General features: G+C 42.2%; 1 protein-coding gene across 3 annotated transcripts in view; it reads left to right on the forward strand.

The window, feature by feature from the left end:
- Window positions 1–25,337, forward strand: part of LOC106561024 (calcium-dependent secretion activator 2) — a 221,481-nt gene that overhangs the window by 143,268 nt on the left and 52,876 nt on the right. For all 3 annotated transcript variants that reach the window (XM_045688110.1, XM_014124578.2, XM_045688109.1), the window contains 5 exons: window positions 8,738–8,925; window positions 20,119–20,220; window positions 21,490–21,553; window positions 21,772–21,895; window positions 22,086–22,186. In XM_045688110.1, the coding sequence (XP_045544066.1) occupies window positions 8,738–8,925; window positions 20,119–20,220; window positions 21,490–21,553; window positions 21,772–21,895; window positions 22,086–22,186 (579 nt within the window). The remainder of the gene's footprint in view (window positions 1–8,737; window positions 8,926–20,118; window positions 20,221–21,489; window positions 21,554–21,771; window positions 21,896–22,085; window positions 22,187–25,337) is intronic.

Genomic DNA, 25,337 nt, shown 5'->3' on the forward strand with positions numbered 1-25,337 from the left:
CCCATTCCTCCTAACAGAGCTGGTGTAACTGAGTCAGGTTTGTAGGCCTCCTTGCTCACACACGCTTTTCCGTTCTGCCCACAAATGTTCTATGGGATTGAGGTCAGGGCTTTGTGATGTCCACTCCAATACCTTGACTTTGTTATACTTAAGCCATTTTGCCACAACTTTGGAAGTATGCTTGGGGTCATTGTCCATTTGGAAGACCCATTTGCGACCAAGCTTTAATTTCCTGACTGATGTCTTGAGATGTTGCTTCAATATATCCACATAATTTTCTTTCTTCGTGATGCCATCTATTTTGTGAAGTGCACCAGTCCCTCCTGCAGCAAAGCACCCCCACAACATGATGCTGCCACCCCCTGTGCTTCACGGTTGGGATGTTGTTCTTCAGCTTGCAACCCTCCCCCTTTTTCCTCCAAACATAACGATGGTCATTATGACCCAACAGTTCTACTTTTGTTTCATCAGTCCAGAGGACATTTCTCCAAAAGTACGATCGTTGTCCCCATGTGCAGTTGCAAACTGTAGTCTGGCTTTTTTTATGGCGGTTTTGGAGCAGTGGCTTCTTCCTTGTTGAGCAGCCTTTCAGGTTATGTCGATATAAGACTCGTTTTACTGTGGATATAGATACTTTTGTACCCGTTTCCTCCAGCATCTTCACAGGGTCCTTTGCTGTTGTTCTGGGATTGATTTGCACTTTTCGCACCAAAGTACGTTCATCTCTCGTAGACAGAAGGCGTCTCCTTCCTGAGCGGTATGACGGCTGCATGGTCCCATGGTGTTTATACTTGCATACTATTGTTGGTACAGATGAACGTGGTACCTTCAGGCATTTGGAAATTGCTCCCAAGGATGAACCAGACTTGTGGAGGTCTACAATTGTTTTTCTGAGGTCTTGGCTGATTTCTTTTGATTTTCCCATGATGTCAAGCAAAAAGGTACTGAGTTTGAAGGTAGGCCTTGAAATACATCCACAGGTACACCTCCAATTGACTCAAATTATGTCAATTAGCCTATAAGAAGCTTCTAACGCCATGACATAATTTCTGGAATTTTCCAAGCTGTTGGAAAAAGTCTGGAAAAAGTCTGGTTCATCCTTGGGAGCAATTTCCAAACGCCTGAAGGTACCACGTTCATCTGTACAAACAATGCCTTCAGTCAACTTAGTGTATGTAAACTTCTGACCCACTGGAATTGTGATACAGTGAAATAATCTGTCTGTAAACAGTTGTTGGAAACATACCAAAACTATCGTTTGTTCACAAGAAATTTGTGGAGTGGTTGAAAAATGAGTTTTAATGACTTCAACCTAAGTGTATGTAAACTTGACATCAACTGTATGTAAAAAAGTTATTTCTGTTTTTCTAAAAACCTGTTTTCGCCTTGTATTTATGGGGTATTGTATGTGGATTGATTTGGAGAATAAAAAAACAACATATTTTTAGAATGAGGGTGTAACGTAACAATATGTGGAAAAAGTCAAGGTGTCTGAATACTTTCCGAATACACTGTATACGCTGACTTTGAGAAGGGATTGAGTGACGATTAGCTTAGCAACCGTGTGACTCAGCATGACAACATGAATGCGATTGGTCGACATTCTGCTGGGTGGGGCGTTAGACGTTCCTTCATTCATTGGATTCATATCTCCTTTCTTTAATATCTTTGGCAACGGCACCATGTAATGCACTCTGGACTAAAGAGTAAAATGTCCTAGACCCTCCGTTAAATTACACATTTCTCGAGGTCAGAATATTGCAAAAATATCATCAATGGCTTTCAAGAGAAGACATCCTCCCGAGTTATGACATCAGCCAGTATTGAAATCTGACATGTATGATAGACAATTTCGTGATCTAAAATTCCTTTTCCTATTAACTTCCAGTGTAGTGAGAGGGACTTACCGTCCAGATTTCTGCCTTCTTAAACGGCAATAACTCAGATACTCCTGAAAACATTAAATGACCCAGGGAATCGATAGAACATCACTCAGAGATGCACAAAAACAAAATAACATTCAAAATAGGTGAACCTTTCCTTTAAGTCAAAATTGTAACTCGGCCACTCAGGAACATTCACTGTCTTCTTGGTAAGCAACTCTAGTGTAGATTTGACTTTGTTTTAGGTTATTGTCCCGCTGAAAGGTGAATTCATTTCCCAGTATCTGGTGGAAAGCAGACTGAACCAGGTTTTCCTCTAGGATTTTGCCTGTCCTTAGCTCCATTCCTTTACATTTTTATCCTGAAAAACTCCTCAGTCCTTTTTTTTTAAGATTACTTACATTTATTGAATCATTTGATTTTGACGGAAAGTAATAGACCAACATCATGGACTCTTGGTTAAAATGGTGTAGATGGTTGTTCTAATCTAAAGCAAATAAAATTTCAATTTTAAAGTCAAACTTTTTTTTAATCAACATCTCCCTCCTTCCTATTTGTTTCTGCAATTTTTATTCAAAAGCCACGTTAATAAACAGATCACTGACCATTTCGAATCCCACCGTACCTTCTCCGCTGTGCAATCCGGTTTCCGAGCTGGTCACGGGTGTACCTAAGCCACGCTCAAGGTACTAAACGATATCATAACCGCCATCAATAAAAGACAGTACTGTGCAGCCGTCTTCATCGACCTGGCCAAGGCTTTCGACTCTGTCAATCACCGTATTCTTATCGGCAGACTCAATAGCCTTGGTTTCTCAAATGACTGCCTCGCCTGGTTCACCAGACAGAGTTCAGTGTGTCAAATCGGAGAGCCTGTTGTCCGGACCTCTGGCAGTTTCTATAGGGGTACCACAGGGTTCAATTCTCGGGCCGATTCTTTTCTCTGTATATATCAATGATGTCGCTCTTGCTGCGGGTGATTCCCTGATTCACCTCTACGCAGACGACACTATTCTGTATACATCTGGCCCTTCTTTGGACACTGTGTTAACTAACCTCCAAACGAGCTTCAATGCCATACAACACTCCTACCGTGGCCTCCAACTGCTCTTAAACGCTAGTAAAACGAAATGCATGCTTTTCAACCGTTCGCTGCCCGCACCCGCCCGCCCGACTAGCATCACTACCCTGGCCGGTTCTGACCTAGAATATGTGGACAACTACAAATACCTAGCTGTCTGGCTAGACTGTAAACTCTCCTTCCAGACTCATATTAAGCATCTCCAATCCAAAATCAAATGTAGAATCGGCTTTCTATTTCGCAACAAAGCCTCCTTCACTCACGCCGCCAAACTTACCCTAGTAAAACTGACTATCCTACCGATCCTTGACTTCGGCGATGTCATCTACAAAATAGCTTCCAATACTCTACTCAGCAAACTGGATGCAGTCTATCACAGTGCCATCCGTTTTGTTACCAAAGCCCCTTATACCACCCACCACTACGACCTGTATGCTCTAGTCGGCTGGCCCTTGCTACATATTCGTCGCCAGACTCACTGGCTCCAGGTCATCTATAAGTCTATGCTAGGTAAATCTCCGCCTTATCTCAGCTCACTGGTCACGATAACAACACCCACCTGTAGCATGCGCTCCAGCAGGTATATCTCACTGGTCATCCCCAAAGCCAACACCTTCTTTGGCCGTCTTTCCTTCCAGTTCTCTGCTGCCAGTGACTGGAACGAATTGCAAAAACCGCTGAAGCTGGAGACGTATATTTCCCTCACTAACTTTAAACATCAGCTATCTGAGCAGCTAACCGTTCGCTGCAGCTGTACATAGTCCATCTGTAAATAGCCCACCCAATCTACCTACCTCATCCCATATTGTTTTTAATTTACTTTCCTGCTCTTTTGCACACCAGTATCTCTACCTGCACATCATCATCTGCTCATTTATCACTCCAGTGTTAATCTGCTAAATTGTAATTATTTCCCTACTATGGCCTATTTATTGCCTACCTCCTCACGCCATTTGCACACACTGTATATAGACTTTCATTTTTTTCTATTGTGTTATTGACTGTACGCTTGTTTATTCCATGTGTAACTCTGTGTTGTTGTTTGTGTCGCACTGCTTTGCTTTATCTTGGCCAGGTCACAGTTGTAAATGACAACTTGCTCTCAACTAGCTTACCTGGTTAAATAAAGGTGAAAAAAATTAAATAATTGTTGATGAACAAAAATACTTTTTTCACCTCTTCCACACAAAAAAAGTTGCACACAACAGCCTATGTTCAGCAGGTAAGGTTTTTCAAAAAGTGACACAACAACTTTAATTCTAGCTGGTTCCATTTTGCGAGGGGTCACATTTACAAGAGCTATGACACAGAGTTGACCAAGACCAGGCCAAGCAGATCCCCTGTCACTCAGCACACTGGAACCATGTTCGTTAGAGAGAGTTAACGAGGCAGTCAGCTCGTTAATGGCTAATTGAGCGGTCAGCGCCAAGACTTGAGTGGGCCATCTGTTTGTCACAGTGGAACATCTTGTCACATGCTGCCAGGCTGCAGGGCGCTCGGCTGTATTCTTTTGTAGTGTGATATTAATAGATCCAACAGAGAAAGAGAGAACGATTCAGATAGAAAGAGAGAGCGAGAACGATTCAGATGGAGAGAGGGAGATAGAGAGGGAATGATTCAGATGGAGAGAGGGAGAAAGAGCGAATTAATAACTAAAGGGGGAGGGAGAATTGGAGAGGTAGGAGTGACAGAGCGATAGAAAAGGAAATGAGAGAAAGAATGCCTAAAAGGAAATGTGTGGTGAATGCCTCCTAGTCAGGTCATATCCAACTGCCTGTTTTGATTGAATACAGAGTCTGCCAGTACATTAAGACATGAAGGAATCATATTGTATCCCAGTCCCTATCAGGATGGCTCAAGGTTGCTTTTATTTTCAGTTTGAGGAAGACCGAGAATTGGAGCTGCTTACATGCTGACCAGACCGCGCGTGTCCACGTGGATTTTGTCTACCCACACCAGACGCGATCAGGACACGCAGGTTGAAATATCAAAACGAACTCTGAACCAACTATATTAATTTGGAGACATGTCAAAAAGCATTAAACATTTATGGCTATTTAACTAGCTAGCTTGCTGTTGCTAGCTAACTTGTCCTGGGATATAAACATTGGGTTGTTATTTTACCTGAAATGCACAAACTCTTCTACTCCGACAATTAATCCACAGATAACAGGGTAAACCAAGTTAATTTCTAGTAATCTCTCCTCCTTCCTGCTTCTTCTTCTTTTTTGGACTTTATATGGCGGTTGGCAACCAACTTTAAGGTGCATTACCACTACCAACTGGACTGGAGTGTGGACCTCAGTTCATCTTTCAATCACCCACGTGGGTATATGCTCCTCAAAACCAATGAGGAGATGGCACGTGGGTATATGCTCCTAAAAACCAATGAGGAGATGGGAGAGGTGGGACTTGCATCGTGTCAAGCATCACAAATAGAACCAAGTTCTATTTTAGCGCCTGGCTGCGCAGACGCTCGTTGACGCACACGAGCAGTGTAGGTGCAATGATTGAATAACATGTATGTGTACATTTATTTTGCAATGCGACACGAGCGGTGTGGGCAGCATATTATCATTTGTATCCATCGGCATGTTGTTTCTGACACAAAATATGAAAAAAGTATTTAATATTTATTCAGCCTTCCATGTTAAAGTATATCAAGAGCATCATTAATGTGGAAATAGAAACTAGCCAAACTCAGACAGGGGGCACAGTATTGCGCATGTCTGGGTTGCTCCCAAGTCAACCATAGCCACCCAAAGAGTCTCGGTTGCTATGCCAAGGATCTATTGGCGTTGTCGTGGGCGACTGCTCAGCGGAGGTGCTAATTTGTTAATATTCCTTCCGAGAGGAGTCTTAATTAGGTTTGTAAGATTCATGCCTAATTTTGTTATTATGCGCAGGATGAATGAACTAATGTATGTTCCAGGATTTCTGATCGCTCCAAACTTCCTATTTCACGCGTGACATTTTTTTGCCAATGAATTAATTGTTTGTTGTTAACATTGCGCTCCTTTGTTTATTTGTTGGAAATAGTCTGGGAGTTTCTCTTTTAAATAAAAAAATCCACTGAAATCCACTCATTCTTATCATTTACAGTATTAAATAACACTCATATGTGAGAACACATTTTTTGTGAACAAATGTTTAATTTTGTCATTGGTAAGGTTGGTAGCAACATGTGAAAATCTGTTGCTGCTCAAGTCAACTACAAAACCCACTGCAATGCTCTCTATGGGCTGGCTGGCTGGCTAGCTAGCAAACGTACAGTAGGTACACACAATAATACCAAAGTCAATATCAGCATGTGAAGTAGCTAGTTAGTGCAGTTTGTTTAGGCAATAATACAGCTATCAATTTAGTCTAGAATCTCACCATGTTCAACCGGCAGATCGATGTGCCTCACAGAGTGGGGTCTGACATTCGTAATGGCCATGCAACGGCACCATGCAATGCACCCTGGACTGAAGAGGCAGACAAATAGGAGAAATGTGGTGGACGCTCTGCTAAATTACACATTCCTCGAGGTAGGAATATCGCAAAAATATGATCAGTATTGAAATCTGACATGTATGATGGATAATTTCGCAATCGAAAAGTAGTTTTCCTATTAACTTCCAGTGTAGTGAGAGCTGCTTTATCGCAATGTTATGTCATACCGGCCAAATTTCTGCCTGCTTGAACAGCAATAGTTCTGATACACATGAAAACATGACATGACCCAGGGAATCAATAGAACATCTCACAGAAATGCACAAAAACAATATAACATTCAAAATGGGTGAGTCTTTCCTTTAACAGCTTATTGCAGAGGGTTATATCTTAGCGGTATGCTGTACTTTACAGTGATAATTGAGCTTCTGTCATAGCTCCTGCTTTAAACTCATAGATTGCCTTTATTTTTTGTTTGAAAATGTGTACTGTAGTTTTGAAAATCAATGTGTACTTTAGTTTTTAACATAATCAAGTTGTTCAATTAAATAAAAATCATCTAGTATCCAATCAATATAATGTTGGCATAACTATGGCCCATAGTCTGGTCGAGCAGTAATGCTCACTTCTATGGAAAGTATTCAGACCCCTTGACTTTTTCCACATTTTGATACATTACAGCCTTATTCCAAAATGGATAAAAAATATAAAAAATTCTCAGCACTCTATACACAATACCCTTTCATGACAAAGAGAAAACAGGTTTTTAGAAATGTTTGCATTTAAAATTAAAAACAAATACCTTATTTACATAAGTATTATAACCCTTTGCTATGAGACTTGAAATTGAGCTCAGCTACATCCTGTTTCCATTGATCATCCTTGAGATGTTTCTACAACTTGATTGGAGTCCACCTGTGCAAATTCAATTGATTGGACATGATTTGGAAAGGCACACATCTGTCTATATAATGTTCCACAGTTGACCGTGCATGTCAGAGCAAAAACCAAGCCATGATGTCGAAGGAATTGTCCGTAGAGCTCCGAGACAGGATTGTGTCGAGCCACAGATCTGGGGAAGGGTACCAAAAAATGTATGCATCATTGAGGGTCCCCAATAGTGCAGTGGCCTCCATCATTCTTAAATGGAAGATGTTTGGAACTACCAAGACTCTTCCTAGAGCTGGCCGCCCGGCATAACTGAGTGGAAGCTACTCCTCGGTAAAAGGCACATCATAGCCCACTTGGAGTTTGCCAAAAGGCATCTATAGACTCTCAGACCATGAGAAACAAGATTCTCTGGTCTGATGAAACCAAGATTGAAATCTTTGGCCTGAATGCCAAGCGTCACGTCTGGAGGAAACCTAGCACCCTCCCTACGGGGAAGCTTGGTGGTGGCAGCATCATGCTGTGGGGATGTTTTTCAGCTGCAGGGACTGGGAGACTAGTCAGGATCGAGGCAAAGATGAATGGAGCAAATTACAGAGAGATTTTTGATGAAACCCTGCTCCAGAGCGCTCATGACCTCAGACTGGGGCGAATGTTTCCCCTTCCAACAGGACAACGACCCAAAGCACACAGCCAAGACCACGCTGGAATGGCTTCGGAACAACTCTCTGAATATCCTTGAGTGGCCCAGCCAGAGCCCGGACTTCAACCCGATCTAACATCTCTGGAGAGACCTGAAAATAGCTGTGCAGCAACGCTCCCCATCCAACCTGACAGAGCTTTAGAGGATCTGCGGAGAAGATTAGGAGAATCTCCCCAAATACAGGTGTGCCAAGCTTGTAGCGTCTAACCCAAGAAGACTTAAGGCTGTAATCTCTGCCAAAGGTACTTCAACAAAGTACTCAGTAAAGGCTCTGAATACTTATGTAAATGTCATATTTCCGTTTTCAATTTTGTATAAATTAGCAAACATTTCTAAAAACCTATTTTTGCTTTGTCTTTATGGGGTATTGTGCGTAGATTGAGGAAAAAACTATTTAATCCATGTTAGAATAAGGCTGTAATGTAAGAAAATGTGAAAAATGTCAAGGGGGCTGAATACTTTCTGAATGCACTGTACATCCCCCGCTGCGGTGGGGATCATGGTTCGATACCCACATCAGCCCTACACATGTCGAATCCCTTTATTCTTCCCCCTACTTATCTGCTCCCATCCTTTTACAAGTAAATTAAAATGTGTAAGTAGTTCGGAATTCCAATCTCCGCCCAAAAAGAAGCCGTAATTATCTATCAATTGTTTTCAACAGATTCCAATCAGAGACAATCAGTGGCAGGCTCCCCAATAACTCAAAGCTGTCCTCTCTAGCCTGTCTTCTGTTTGTGTCCACAGGGATGGTTCAGTCCAGGTCAGGTGTTTGTGCTGGATGAGTACTGCGCCCGCTACGGTGTGAGGGGCTGCCACCGCCACCTCAGCTACCTCCAGGACCTGATGGAGTACTCTGGGAACAACATCCTGGTCGACCCCACCCTCCTGCATTACAGTTATGCTTTCTGCGCCTCCCACATTCATGGCAATAGGTACATACATTGACAAGCTCCACAAACAAGTTACAAAAGTGTTGTATACTGTGTTGTACTACATCAACTATAGGTTTTTGCTTTTACTGTTTGATAAACTGAAATGTTGTCTCCGGAGCTCAGATGGTCAGTGTCAAGATAAAAATATCAATAACTAGTAAAAAGACTCAATGTTGCTCATATACTTCCATTCATTGCCCCTACACACAGACAGTGCATTTGGAAAGTTTTCAGACCCATTCCCTTTTTCCTAATTTTGTTACGTTACAGCCTTATTCTAAAATGGATTAAAAAAATAATAATCTTATCAATCTACACACTATAGCCCATAATGACAAAGCGAAAACATTATTATTATTATTATTATTATTTTATACAGAAATACATTATTTACATAAATATTCAGACCCTTTGCTATGAGACTTGAAACTGAGCTCAGGTGCATCCTGTTTCCATTGCTTATCCTTGAGATGTTCCTACAACTTGATTGGAATCCACCATGATTTTGTAAATTCAATTGATTGGACATGATTTGCAAAGGCACACGCCTGTCAATATAAGGTCCCACAGATGACAGTGCATGTCAGAGCAAAAACCAAGCCATGAGGTCGAAGGAATTATCCGTAGAGCTCCGAGACAGGATTGTGTCGAGGCACAGATCTGGGGAAGGGTAGAATAAAAATTTTTTGGCAGCATTGAAGGTCCCCAAGAACACAGTGGCCTCCATCGTTCTTAAATGGAAGAAATTTGGAACCACCAAGACGCTCCCTAGAGCTGGCCACATGTCCAAACTGAGCAATCGGGGGAGAAGGCCTTGGTCAGGTAGGTGACTATCATGACTGTCCTGCGAGGACCAAATACTGTAACTTAGAAAGAATACCCCCTTTATCTGTCAAGTTTCCATCCAATATGTTGTACATATAATATGAAAAATTAGGAAAGTATTTCTGTTAGGAAAGGAATGTGATTTTAGGAGTCATAAGAGATAACTTCTAATCGTATCCTTTGCACAATAAGTAGTCACGCCCCGAGTGAGGTCAGAGAGCTTGTCAGCATGATGGATCATCCCTTTTGGCCAGAGTACATAAAAAGCCTTTGTAACGAAATTAACATTAGACCAGGAAACATGAGGCGAGAGCTACATATTTTAAATGGTTGAAACTATGCAGCTGTAGCTCATGTCCATCCTTGTCCGAATCCTGAATACCAACATGAGGAGGAAGAGGCGAGAAGCTCACTTCAGACAGTCACTGGTATAGCTGATTAGCTGTCTTAAGTCAGATATTGAGAAAAGAGAATCTAAGTGAGACTATCCTACTACACTCGTCACCAATGGGAATCGTCGGCATGGCTGGTTATCTCCCAGAGTGAACAACCACAGAAGACAGGAAAGGGGAGACCCCTTTCGGACAATCAGAGCCATACAGCCGGAAGGCCAACAACTTTCCGAGAAGGCTTGGTTCCGACCGAGAGAAATGACGAACAAAGGCATTTCACACGTACAGTTGAAGTCAGAAGTTTGCATACACCTTAGCCAAATACATTTAAACTCAGTTTTTCACAATTCCTGACATTTAATCCTAGTAAAAATTCGCTGTCTTAGGTCAGTTAGGATCACCACTTTATCTTAAGAATGTGAAAAGTCAGAATAATAGTAGAGAGTGATTTATTTCAGCTTTTATTTCTTTCATCACATTCCAAGTGGGTCAGAAGTTTACATACACTCAATTAGTATTTGGTAGCATTGCCTTTACATTTTTTAACTTGGGTCAAACGTTTCGGGTATTCTTCCATAAGCTTCCCACAATAAGTTTGGTGAATTTTGGCCCATTCCTCCTGACAGAGCTGGTGTAACTGAGTCAGGTTTGTAGGCCAAAAAGTATGATCTTTGTCCCCCTGTGCAGTTGCAAACCGTAGTCAGTTGCAAACCGTAGTCTGTCATTTTAATGGTGGTTTTGGAGCAGTGGCTTCTTCCTTGCTGAGCAGCCTTTCAGGTTATGTCGATATAGGACTCGTTTTATTGTGGATATAGATACTTTTGTACCTGTTTTCTCCAGCCTCTTCACAAGGTCCTTTGCTGTTGTTCTGGGATTGATTTGCACTTTTCGCACCAAAGTATGTTCATCTCAAGTAGACAGAACGCGTCTCCTTCCTGGGCGGTATGACGGCTGTGTGGTCCCATGGTGTTTATACTTGCGTACTATTGTTTGTACAAATGAACGTGGTACCTTCAGGCATTTGGAAATTGCTCCCAAGGATGAACCAGACTTGTGGAGGTCTACAATTTTTATTATGAGGTCTTGGTTGATTTCTTTAGATTTTCCCATGATGTCAAGCAAAGAGGCACTGAGTTTGAAGGTAGGCCTTGAAATACACCCACAGGTACACCTCCAATTGACTCAAATGATGTCTATTAGCCTATCAGAAGCTTCTAAAGCCAAGGCATAATTTTCTGGAATTGTCCAAGCTGTTTAAAGGCACTGTCAACTTAGTGTATGTTAACTTCTGACCCACTGGAATTGTGATACAGTGAGTTATGTGAAATAATCTGTCTGTAAACAATTTTTGGAAAATTGACTTGTGTCATGCACCAAGTAGATGTCCTAACCGACTTACAAAAACTATAGTTTGTTAACAAGAAATTTGTGGAGTGGTTGTAAAACAAGTTTTAATGACTCCAACCTAAGTGTATGTGAACTTTGACTCAGTACCGGTTGTTATTGTTATATATTTTTATTTGAAAATGTTCTTACTCTTTAACTTTGCGTTGTTGGGAAAGAGCTCGTAAGTAAGCATTTCACCGTAAAGTCTACACCTGTTGTATATTCGGCGCATGCAACAAATACATTTTTTTCATGCATAGGCCGTCATACACATATAGAAAAGCGTGTATACCTATTATTTCACATTTCAGGATTTCTCCTCTCAGAAATCAAGGATTTTATTTGTGTCCTGGCTAAAAGAATAAGTCAAAGAAAAACTGGGGGCTTTTGTGTAATGTAAAGACGAGTCTTGCAAAGGGACTTGACAGTACCATAATAGTAACCACCCGGTTTGGCTCCTTCTTTGCAGTGGCTATGTTGGGCCTCTTTTCTCAATTATTTGAGAAGGAGGGAGAACGCGTACAGAGACTTTCACAAATTACTACTTAGCTTTTAACTCTGCATCAGAGCATAATATGATTAGAAAATAATTATAGGTTCTGCATCAGCTTTTAATAGGTAATGATAATTGTTCCCATTCCTCCCTACTTGTTTTCTCTCTTTTTTGTTGTTGATCATGATTCATTTCTACACACAATTTCTTAAACCATATATGGTTGAGTTTTATCATTTAGATTGAACTAAATATCTAAGGTTTTTACATCCAAAAAATGTTTCACATCCAACAAATAGTTATAATCAAATATAATCATATTTTCAGGACGTTTAACACTAACACGCATCCATTGATACTTTTCTCAAAGGCACAAGTTATTCGTTTATTGTATTTAGTCCGATATGAGCAGTATACCTTGGCCACTTGTCGGCTTAACAGCTCCACTCTGTTTCCTACTTACTGTTCTCTTATGGCTAATAGTTTCCCACTTACCTCAAATAACCCCTGCTTGACTTCCCCTGTGATAAATGCTAATATATGTGCTTTCTCTCTTTGCTCAGTAATTTAGCAAATTAGAACAGTAATGATTAGCCTCTCTGGGTAATCACCACGTATAAACGTGAGAGATTGCTGGAACTGGCTTTTTGTCAGTTGCAGCCCTAATTTGAATAATTGATGCCTATTCAGTACTCTCGATGTTGCCTGAGGGGGTGCGGAATGGAGTGGAGGCATTGAGTAGCATGAGGCCACAGATGGAGAGAATGGAGGTAGTTTTATGCAACAGCCTTAAGCAATCTGTAACTTGTCTTGTCAAAACTGCTGGGCCTGTTTCTAAATGAAGGGGATGGACCTTGGCGATTGTATACTTTATTTAAAAATATATAAATTATATGAAATCTGTCAGATCTACTGTGTACAAAACCCATGCCCTTTCTTTGTGATGTGTGTGTGCGTACCCCTGCATTTTGGGATTAGCCTTTGCACTTGGAGACCAATAGTTGTCAAAGAACTGGTTGATTTGAGGGTACTATTTCCTTATCAGAGCTGTCATTTTCGGGTTCTCAGTTATTTGGTTAGAGGCTGTTGCACAAAATTCAATTTCTGCCAGATAATGTAAGTCTTTAACAATCACACTCTTTGTACAATGGCTGTGAATGTGGCTTGTGATTTCTGGGAAAAAAAGTTGTCCTTGAAAAGCAGACACTTGCTAACTTTGAAACAACTTTTGTGGATCACTGGTTTTGATTGACTCGTTGAGCTTTGCCACCGCCATGGGTTCGTGCAGGTTTGGCTTCCATCTTCATGGAGACAGGTGTGTTTGGGACCAGAGCAAGGTTAAAGGAGTCCATGGCAAGGAGGGCCAAAGGGCAGCACTGTGAGCTGTTATGAGCCGTGTGGAAAGTGACAGTGGACACATCATCTTCTGCTTACCTCCCTCTTACCTGTCACTTCCTATCCCATGCTTCTCAGAGACGTCCGGCTCTCATGAGCTCGGAATGTGACAGGAGCTTTTACTTCTGCAACCCCGACTCCCCTGTGCCACCCATCCCCTGTCTCTCCTAACTGTCACCCATCCCTGTTCCCCATGCAGCTAAAGGGAGGAGACACACACACACACACACACACACACACACACACACACACACGGTGCCCTGCCACGCATGGCCGCTGCCTCAGTCAGATGACGCCCACTCCGTCGGATGTGATTAACCCAGAGATCCTGAGGTTTGGAGCGTGTTCGAACATGACAGTCAACACTTACAGATGAGCCATATCCACTGTAAACACCCTGACAGTAACCTACAGCCTCATCCTGGAGCCTGTTAACCCTTTGTGAGTGGGGGTCAGCGTTTAGCCTCCACTCAAACAAGCTCGCTTCATTTAGCAGCAACAATGCCTCTGCCCTCGACAAGCTGTTGCACTGCATCCAACTCTGACGTGTGCGGCCAAGCATGACGGGAAGTTTGATTGGATTTGATAGCAGTCAGAGAAAAGCTATTATGGGAAAGCCAGTTACAAGCACAGGGGTTGTACTTTATATTTGAATGGCTTATCAGGGTATTTTCAATTTGGCCTGTTGCCAACCATTTTTGGTTAACAACGCTGACTTAGAATGCTGGTACACTTTGAATGTGACAAGGATGTCAACATAGAGATGTTATATATCAGAGGACTGAACACCTGAAATGATAGTCTATTTCTTATCTGACTCCATACTACAAAACTGTCAGCATTGACCAACTTTGCAATCTGGTGTTTTGCTTGTGTTAATGTGACTATATTTATATAATTCATTTTCAACAACTGGTCAGCTCTCAGGAACCATGGGCTTGGGCTGGGACTAAGGTCGAGTGTGTGAGGCTTAGTGTATGGCCAAAGGCTGAAGATATGGAAGCTGCAAAACATGACCCTTATATCTTCAGCTGGACATTTGGGCTGGAGTGGGAGGGAGGAACTGAACAACAAATCCACTGCCTTCTTTTTACCTCGACATGAAAGAAAATGTCCTTGCCATCACATGAGTGAGCACACTCACCCACCCCTCCTAGCGCTATCCTTTTTGTGTTCCTTTGCGATTAGCTGGTGCTTGTGCTTGTTAAAGGGGGTGGCGGAGGGGGGTGGGGTTAATGAATTGACAGATTTAGGGAACAACAGGGTTTACAAGTTGTCCTTACAAGTGTGGTTGTGAAGAGAGGGCTGCTTTTCATTGTAGACTAGGGCCTTTTGGTAATTAAGCGGAGAGGAGTTGAAGTGAAGGCCTTATGTTCATAATAATAATAATACATGGGACTTAAACAGCCCTTTTCATTGACCCAGAGTCACTTTACAATTGTAGAAACTAAACAAAAACCTGATATTAAAACAACAACGCCAGGCGTTGCCATCATGAAATGATAGAAACATGAAACAAAGAGGAGGGGGTAGGGCTAATGAAGGGGAAAGTGTGATGTGTCATTGTATGAGTGAGCGAGCAGGTATTGTGCATGTGTGTGAGAGAGATTGTGTGTGTGTGTGAGAGAGAGAGAGAGAGAGAGAGAGAGAGAGTGTGTGTGTGGGGGGGGGGTTGCTTTAGGAGGGACTGAAAGATGGACTCAAGAGTCACGATTGCAGAGCTTTGGAGCAAACCTGAAGAAGGCCCTGTTGCCAAAGCTCTGGAGCTTGGACCTGAGAAAGGCAAGGTGGCCTGCTGTGGTGGAACGGAGTGAGCATATGGGTTGGTAGATGAAGGTCAGAGAGGTAAGAGGGGACAATGTGGTGAAGAGCTTTGTAGGTCAGAAGGAGGATCTTGTCATAATGCGGTGGGAGCCAGTGGAGTTCACAGCAGATGGGGTGATTTTTTTGGCCAGGACTTAGTGTGGGTATGGAGTTGGGCTGCAGAGTTCTGAACCATTTCTCCTTATGGAGGGAGCTTGAGTTGATGCCGGAGAGTAGTGAGTTGCAGTAGTCGAGACCGGAGAAGATACATGCGTGGATGAGGTTTTCAGCAGGCGGACAGGAGAGGGAGGACCTGACTCTGGCAATATTGCGTAGGTGGAATAATTAGGTTTTGACAGTCTGTCGGATGTGGGGGTCGAAGGAGAGGGTCCAGGATGACGCCAAGGTGCATGGGATGAGGGAGAGACAATTGCGTCATCAATGGTGAGGGTGAGGTTGACAACTTTGCTGAGTGTGGTTTTGTTGCATATGTGGAGGAGTTTAAGAGACGCATGATTCAATATGAGTCAGAGGTGGGTCTGATGAGGGATTTGGTGGTGATGTAGATCTGGGTATCATCGGCGTAGCAGTGGAAGTCGAGGTTGAAGTGGTAGAGGATCTGACCAAGGGGGAGGATGTAGATGATGAAGAGTAAGGGGCCCAGCACAGAGCACTGAGGGACACCCTGTGTGACAGCAGTGGAGTCAGAGGTATGGCCATTGAGGGATATGTAGTGGTTCTGGTTGGTGAGGTATGATTGTAGCCAGGAGACTGCTGTGCCCTCAACATCCAGGCCCTCCAGTCTGTTGAGCAGGACTTGATGGAGAAATATGACTTACGTTGAGGCCAACAGAGCAGATAAGATCAACCTATTGTCCCTTAGTGTGAGTGGGAAAATTGACATGTTGGGTAATATTGAAACTGTTTAGATCAGCAATGAAATCGGAGGCAAGTTTTGAGTTAGATAAGTCCACGTGAATATTCATATCGCCAAGCAACAGTAAGCAGGGGGGAGAGTGGGACAGCAATTGTGAGTTGTTCAGACAGGAATGATTCATTAGCTTTAGGAGGACGGTACACAAGGGTAGTGGTCATGGAGCAGGATTATTTGTAAGCAATGTATTCAAATAAGGAGTTAACAGGGAGATAGAGACTACAAGCTTCTACTGTTGAAGTCGGAAGTTGACATACACCTTAGCCAAATACATTTAAATTGTTTTTCACAATTCCTGACATTTAATCCCAGTAAAAATTCCCTGTCTTAGGTCAGTTAGGATCACCACTTTATTTTAAGAATGTGAAATGTCAGAATAATAGCAGAGAGAATGATTTATTTCAGCTTTTATTTCTTTCATCACATTTCCAGTGGGTCAGAACTTTACATACACTCGATTAGTATTTGGTAGCATTGCCTTTAAATTGTTTAACTTGAGTCAAACGTTTCGGCTAGCCTTACACAAGCTTCCCACAATAAGTTGGGTGAATTTTGGCCCATTCCTCCTGATATAGCTGGTGTAACTGAGTCAGATTTGTAGGCCTCCTTGCTCGCAAACACTTTTTCAGTTCTGCCCACAAATCTTCTATAGAATTGAGGTCAGGGCTTTGTGATGTCCACTCCAATACCTTGACTTTGTTGTCCTTATGCATTTTGCTAGAACTTTGGAAGTGTGCTTGGGGTCATTGTCCATTTGGAAGACCCATTAGCGACCAAGCTTTAACTTCCTGACTGATGTCTTGAGATGTTGCTTCAATATATCCACATAATTTTCCTGCCTCATGCCATCTATTTTGTGAAGTGCACCAGTCCTTTCTGCAGCAAAGCACCCCACAACATGATGCTGCCACCCCCGGGCTTCACAGATGGGATGGTGTTCTTTGGCTTGCAAGCCTCCCCCTTTTTCCTACAAACATAATGATGGTCATTATGACCAAACAGTTCTATTTTTGTTTCATCAGACCATAGGACATTTCTCCCAAAAGTAAAATCTTTGTCCCCATGTGCAGTTGCAAACCGTAGTCTGGCTTTTTTATAGCGGTTTTGGAGCAGTGGCTTCTTCCTTGCTGAGCGGCCTTTCAGGTTATGTCAATATAGGACTCATTTTATTGTGAATAAAGATACTTTTGTACCTCTTTCCTCCAGCATCTTCAGAAGGTCCTTTGCTGTTGTTCTAGGATTGATTTGTGCACTTCGCACCAAAGTACGTTCATCTCTAGGAGACCGAACACGTCTCCTACATGAGGGTATGACTGCTGCTTGGTCTCATGCTGTTTATACTTGTGCACTATTGCTTGTCCAGATGAACGTGGTACCTTCAGGCGTTTGGAAATTGCTCCCAAGGATGAACCAAACAATTTTTGGGCTGATTTCTTTTGATTTTTCGATGATGTCAAGCAAAGAGGCACTGAGTTTGAAGGTAGGCCTTGGAATACATCCACAGGTACACCTCCAATTGACTCAAATTATGTCAATTAGCCTATAAAAAGCTGCTAAAGCCATGACATAATTTTCTGGACTTTTCCAAGCTGTTTAAAGGTACAGTCAATTTAGTGTATGTAAACTTCTGACCCACTGGAATTGTGATACAGTGAAATAATCTGTCTGTAAACAATTGTTGGAAAAATGACTTGTGTCATGCACAACGTAGATGTCCTAACCGACTTGATTTTGTCCCACTCCTCTTTGCAGATCTTCTCCAAGTCATTAAGGTTTCGAGGCTGATGTTTGGCAACTCGAACCTTCAGCTCCCTCCACAGATTTTCTATGGAATTAAGGTCTGGAGACTGGCTAGGCCTCTCCAGGACCTTAATGTGCTTCTTCTTGAGCTACTCCTTTGTTGCCTTGGTCGTGTGTTTTGGGTCATTGTCATGCTGGAATACCCATCCGTGGCCCCGTCCATCGTCCCTTTGTTGCGGTGAAGTTGTCCTGTCCCCTTAGCAGAAAAACACCCCCAAAGCATAATGTTTCCACCTCCATGTTTGACGGTGGGGATGGTGTTCTTGGGGTCATAGGCAGCATTCCTCCTCCTCCAAACACGGCGAGTTGAGTTGATGTCAAAGAGCTCCATTTTGATCTCATCTGACCACAACACTTTCACCCAGTTGTCCTCTGAATCATTCAGATGCTCATTGGCAAACTTCAGAGGGGCATGTATATGTGCTTTCTTGAGCAGGGGGACCTTGCGGGCGCTGCAGGATTTCAGTCCTTCACGGCGTAGTGTGTTACCAATTGTTTTCTTGGTGACTATGGTCCCAGCTGCCTTGAGATCATTGACAAGAACCTCCCATGTAGTTCTGGGCTGATTCCTCACCGTTCTCATGATCATTGCAACTCCACGAGGTGAGATCTTGCATGGAGCCCCAGGCCGAGGGAGATTGACAGTTCTTTTGTGTTTCTTCCATTTGTGAATAATCGCAACAACTGTTGTCACCTTCTCACCAAGCTGCTTGGCGATGGTCTTGTAGCCCATTCCAGCCTTGTGTAGGTCTACAATCTTGTCCCTGACATCCTTGGAGAGCTCGTTGGTCTTGGCCATGGTGGAGAGTTTGGAATCTGATTGATTGATTGCTTCCGTGGACATGTGTCTTTTATACAAGTAACAAGCTGAGATTAGGAGCACTCCCTTTAAGAATGTGCTCCTAATCTCAGCTCGTTACCTGTATAAAAGACACCTGGGAGCCAGAAATCTTTCTGATTGAGAGGAGGTCAAATACTTATTTCCCTCATTAAAATGCAAATCAATCTATAACATTTTTTACATGCATTTTTCTGGATTTTTTTGTTGTTATTCTGTCTCTCACTGTTCAAATAAACCTACCATTAAAATTATAGACTGATCATTTCTTTGTCAGTGGGCAAACGTACAAAATCAGCAGGGGATCAAATACTTTTTTCCCTCACTGTAAGTGTATGTAAACTTCCGACTTCAACTGTATTGTCACTCCATTTCTTGAGATATTTTTTTACAAAGTCCTTTATTACAGCTAATTACCTTTGTGCATTTCAGACGTGAGATAAATGTTTTTACTCTAAAACCAGGCACATTTTTGATAGGATGGTTTACACTAATTTATTCTAGAATTATCTTCGTTTTTTTTCTAAAAGTCACTTGGCGGAGTAAAAACAGACCAAAAAAAACACACAAACAATCAGTAAATTCTTCATATGCAATTCACAGTTCAGTTTCTCCATTTCGACTTAATTTCCATTTCAATCTTCAAGTCACGAATATTGTTGCAGATGCGTGTCATTCTCCCCTGCTAGAGGCTAATACATCATGGTCAGGAGCTCACTGCATAGGCTTTTATAAGCACAACACAGACAACCTCTCCCCCACTCTTCCTGGTGAAAGTGAGTGTCGTTTTGAGGGCGCGCCTTTCTCGTTCATCTGAAAAAAGGCCTGGAAGTCAAGGCTAGCAGTCTGGGTAGTGATTGCATTTTCTTCTCTTCCCCCAGAGTGCCTATTCATGAAGAGGCAAGAAGGGAATGGGTACATTGCAAACATTAAAAGGGCAATCTGCAATTGCTACATCCATTTTCATACTATAAATGAATGATATATATATAGCCATTGATTCTTGAATATTTCTTATAAATGCCTCATGAGCTTAGTTCAACTGTCTAACCCCATCAGAACCCCAAAATATAAGCTTGTTTTATTCTATTGTTTGTAAACAATAGAATTGTAAACAAACCTGTATAGCTTCAAAACATGGTTAAAACTATAATTTTGATCTAATTTATGGTCAGTCTATGAATTTGAGATTGGTTAGTTTTCTCCAACCCCATCCCTAAGCCATTTGCCCCAAAAAGTGTCGGGGTGTATTTTGTTGTTGTTTGAACTGCAGATTGCCCCTTTAATGAAATGCTCATCAAACATTTGTATGTGTATTTTTTTTTAGGCCGGATGGAATGTGCACAGTGACTGAGGAAGAGCGAGAACAGTTTGAGGACATAAGAGGCCGTCTCCTGAGTCTATTGGACAACCAGATCATCCATTTTAGGTACTACTTCCTCTACGATTGACGTGAATACACACGATGGTATGTCATAACATTTGTCAGTAATGCACTAGTAACTGAGTATAATAAGAACTTTCAACACATTTAAACAAGTGCGAAATACTGTATATTGGATTTTTGGTCCAATATACAGTAAGCCTAGCTGTTAGAGCGTTGGGCCAGTAACTGAAAGGTCGCTAGTTCAAATCCCAGAGCTGACAAGGTGAAACATTTGTTGATGTGCCCTTGAGCAAGACACTTAACCCTAATTGGTCCAGGGTCGCTGTTGATAATGGCAGACCCTAGTCATGACCCCATTCTCGGATGGTGTCTCAGGAGGGTTGAGATATGCAAAAAAAACATTTCCAATTCCCATATCAATACTCACTTGAAATAGGAAAACTATAAGCACCCACCAAATTATTATTGTTATTATCTGTGAGCTGCTATTCACCATTAATGCGTTGTATGGCCTTATTGTCAGGGCCATGGAAACAGATCCAGACCTTGAAGGATGGTTTGTTCAATGCCTGTGAAGGGCCCTCCATCTGGTCCCAAGGAGGAAAGAGGGTAGATGGGGACAAGAAGTTGGGAGGGGGCTGTTGAAAGCAGCGGGGGTCAATAGCAACACTCCTCAACGACAGGCTAATGGCAGTAAACAATTGCCTAGACAATGTTGGGATTATGCTAATATGCAGCAGACAGGAACGGGGTGCATATAGTTCAGGATTAAGGGGGACCACAGCGAAGTTGATTAAGGGCTATAAGAGTTGTTTGGTAATTCCTCACCACGCACGAAGGGACATGTTTGACAGGGACCACCTCAAATCCACTTAAAATATGATATACCCATTTGGGAGAGATATTGCCCTGTAGGTCTTCATCTATTTGCTTGTTTCCAGTCCATTATTACAGGACAAATCAAGATCACCAGAGTTCCGAGAGCTATGCAGGCAATACATGTGTGGTCATGGGCATTTGCCTCCCACTTCTGACCTCTACTTTGTTAAGGACTAGCATTTCAATGTTAGTCCACACCTGTTGTTTACGAAGCATGTGACAAATACAATTTTATTTGATTTTGATCACCCACAGTTTTACCTACATATTTGTGCCGGTCATTGTCTAATCAAAGAACGCAGTAGGCTATAGTCAATAAATGTTTTTTTGTGCAATGTAGTGCATTGGCGTCCTTTCGTACATCAAGCATTCCCACAGTATCTTTCTTGAAAATGGTCTAGATGCGATGTCCACTCACACTTGTATCCACAGGTACTGTTTCCCCTTTGGACGACCAGATGGGGCCCTCAAAGCAACACTCTCCCTACTAGAAAGGGTATGTTGTGCTTGAAAAGCTATGTCTGCTGTCTAAGTCTGTTGTTATTCTTTTGAGTCTACATTGTATCTGTATTCTTCATACTGCAGACCAGAATGTGTTGGGATATCCTTGTGGCCTTCCAGTCTAAACAGGTTTTGGGTCACTCTTTTAAGGATCTAGAAGTCAGTTTTGTTGTGTTTGGCATTAGGCTTATGACTGTGTTTGGATAATTCTAGGTTTTGATGAAGGACATCACCACACCGGTTCCTCCTGATGAGATGAAGAAGGTGGTCCAGAAATGTTTGGAGAAAGCTGCCCTTGTCAACTACTCCCAGCTGACCGAATACGCTCAGATCGAGGGTATGTGCAAGCCCGGCTCACATGTGGTGATGTTACTGTGTCATGTTTCACTGTCATGTCTCTGTGTTTGTTAAAGTGTATGCAGTGTTTGCCAGTGTTCCTAATACAGTATACAGGGTGCCAGTTAGTGTTTAAGTGTATCCGTGTGCTGGTGTCACAGTGCTGGCATGTTTGTGTGCTAATGTAACAGCTGATGCTCAAGCTGCCACGGAGAAGAGGTTGGAGGACATGATGCGACTGGGAGAACTTTGTATTGAGGTCCTGCAGCAGAATGATGAGCACCATTCAGAGGTAGGACCATTCCGCCAGATTAACAATGACGTTTCAAGGTAAGACCCAGATGCAGACAACGTTGAATTAACAACAGTTTATTAATCCAACAGGGGCAGGCAAAGACAGGTCAAGGTCAGGCAGAGGTCAATAATCCAGATATGTGGGGCAAAGGTACAGGACGGCAGGCAGGCTCAGGGTCAGGGTAGGCAGAGGTCAGTAATCCAGATAGGTGGGGCAAAGGTACAGGATGGCAGGCAGGCTCAGGGTGCAGGGCGAAATGGTCAACACTGCGAAAACTAGAAAACAGGAACACTCAAGAGAACGGAACAGAGGGAAAAACACTGGTAGGCTTGACGAAACAAAACAAACTGGCAACAGACAAACCGAGAACACAGGTATAAATACACAGGGGATACTGGGGAAGATGGGCGACACCTGGAGGGGGGTGAAGACAATCACAAAGACAGGTGAAACAGAACAGGGTGTGACACTAACAGCATCACCCTCACAACACACACACACACACCGTTTATTCATTATACACATCACCATAGTACTGTTTATTTTGACGTCATGTATGGTTACCAATACCATTTAGCTTAAGGTTGAAACATTCAATTTTTATCCTAAAGAAATGTAAAATAATATTGAAATCATGTTGTGGGTTGTCTATAATAATTCTTATGCCACAGCATTGTTGAATTCTCGTTTCTGATTGGCGGGCATTCTAGGGCATTCTAGAGTGGGTATTACATTTAGATATGTTTTTATATATAAGAAAATAAATCCTAGAATGCATTAGATCAAACCGTATGGAACGGAACAATCTAACATCTCATGACAAAGAAAAATACTACTTGACATCTTTGAGTTATAATCAAACTGATATTTGAAATGGTATTTGTATTCTTTGTATTAATAAATGGCATATCATTTTGATAAAATATTTGTCAAATGAATGAGACTTTCATGTCTCAGTTGAATTGCTTTGAATTCAATTCTACTTCCTTCAAATTCAATTCAAGTTCCGCTTCCTGTGGGGTTAGGCCAATTCAAATTCATTGTTTGAATTAAATTAAATTCAGAAATTTCAAATTGACCCAAACCCTGATGTGCACAGAGCTTTAGCATCGCAACGCTTACCACAGTGTACTTAGTCACAGTGCATTCAGAAAATATTCATACCCTTTGACTTTTTCCACATTTTGTTGTTACAGCCTGAATTCAAAATGTTTTAAATATTTTTTTTCCTCCACTGATCTACACACTAGCCAATGATGACAAAGTGAAAAAAAATCTAATTTATTGAAAATGAAATACAGAAATATCTCTTTTACATACGTATTCTTACCCCTGAGTCGATACTTTGTAAAAGCATCTTTGGCAACCATTATAGCTTTGAGTCATCTTGGGTAAATCTGTATCAGCTTTGCACATCTGAATTTGAGGATTATCTCCCATTCTCCCGTGCAGATTTTATCAAGCTCTGTTAAGTTAGATGCGGCGCGGCGGTGAACAGCAATCTTCAAGTCTTTCCACAGATTCTCGATGGGATTCAAGTCTGGGCTTTGGCTGGGCCACTCAAGGACTTTCACATTCTTGTTCTGAAGCCATTCCAGTGTTGCTTTGGCTGTATGCTTGGGGTCATTGTCCTGTTGGAACGTAAATCTTCAAGGATTAGCCCGTATTTGGCTCTGTTCATTGTTCCATCTATTCTTACCAGTTTTCCAGTCCCTTCCCCTGAAAAGCATACCCATAGCATGATGCTGCCACCACCATGCTTCATGGTAGGGATGGTGTTAGACAGGTGATGAGCTGTGCCTGGTTTTCTCCAGACATAGCGCTTTGCATTCAGGCCAAAGAGTAAAATGTTTCTCATCAGACCACGGAATGTTTTGCCTCATGCTCTGAGTCATTCATGTGACTTTTTGCAAACACCAGGCGTGCTGTCATGTGCCTTTTTCTCAGGAGTGGCGTCCGTCTGGCCTATGTCTCATAAAACCCAGATTAGTGAAGGTCTGTAGAGACTGTTGTCCTTCTGGCAGGTTCTCTCATCTCAGCCAAGGAACTCTGGCCAGAAACAAAGAACTTTCTTCTGAAACTCGTCAGTCTATTCTTGTTCTGAGAAATGAAGGCTTTTCCATGTAATGAATTGCCAAGAAACTGAAGATCTCGTACAACGCTGTGCACTACCTTCACAGAACAGAGCAAACTGGCTCTAACCAGAATAGAAAGAGGAGTGGGAGGCCCCAGTGCACAACTGAGCAAGAGGACAAGTGCATTAGAGTGTCTAGTTTTGTGAAATAGACGCCTCACAAGTCCTCAACTGGCAGCTTCATTAAATAGTACCTGCAAAACACTAGTTTCAGCGTCAACAGTGAAGATGCGACTCCGGAATGCTGGCCTTCTTGGCAGAGTTGCAAAGAAAAAGCCATATCTCAGATTGGCCAATAAAAAGAAAAGATTAAGATGGGCAAAATAACACAGACACTGGACAGAGGAACTCTGCCTAGAAGTCCAGCATCTCGGAGTCGCCTCTTCACTGTTGACGTTGAGACTGGTGTTTTGCAGGTACGATTTAATGAAGCTGCCTCTTTCTATTCTGGTTAGAGCCAGTTGCACTGTTCTGTGATGGGAGCAGTACACGGCGTTGTACGAGATCTTAAGTTTCTTGGCAATTTCTTGCATGGAATAGCCTTCATTTCTCAAAACAAGAATAGACTGACGAGTTTCAGAAGAAAGGTCTTTGTTTCTGGCCATTTTGAGCCTGTATTTCGAACCCACAAATGCTGATACTCAACTAGTCTAAAGGAGGCCAGTTGTATTGCTGCTTTAATCAGAACAACAGTTTTCGGCTGTGCTAACATAATTCCAAAAGGGTTTTCTAATGATGGATTAGCTAACACATCGTGCCATTGGAACACAGGAGTGATGGTTGCTGATAATGGGCCTCTGTACGCCTATGTAGATATTCCATTCAAAATCAGCCGTTTCCAGCTACAATAGTCATTTACACCATTAACAATGTCTACACTGTATTTCTGATCAATTTGATGTTATTTTAATGGGCAAAAAATGTGCTTTTCTTTCAAACACAAGGACATTTCTAAGTGATCCCAAACTTTTGAACAGTAGTGTATTTGATACCATTCCACTGATTCCGCTCCAG

The sequence above is a fragment of the Salmo salar genome, chromosome ssa10 (genome assembly GCF_905237065.1).
Source record: "Salmo salar chromosome ssa10, Ssal_v3.1, whole genome shotgun sequence".
In the NCBI taxonomy this organism is placed as follows: Eukaryota; Metazoa; Chordata; class Actinopteri; order Salmoniformes; family Salmonidae; genus Salmo; species Salmo salar.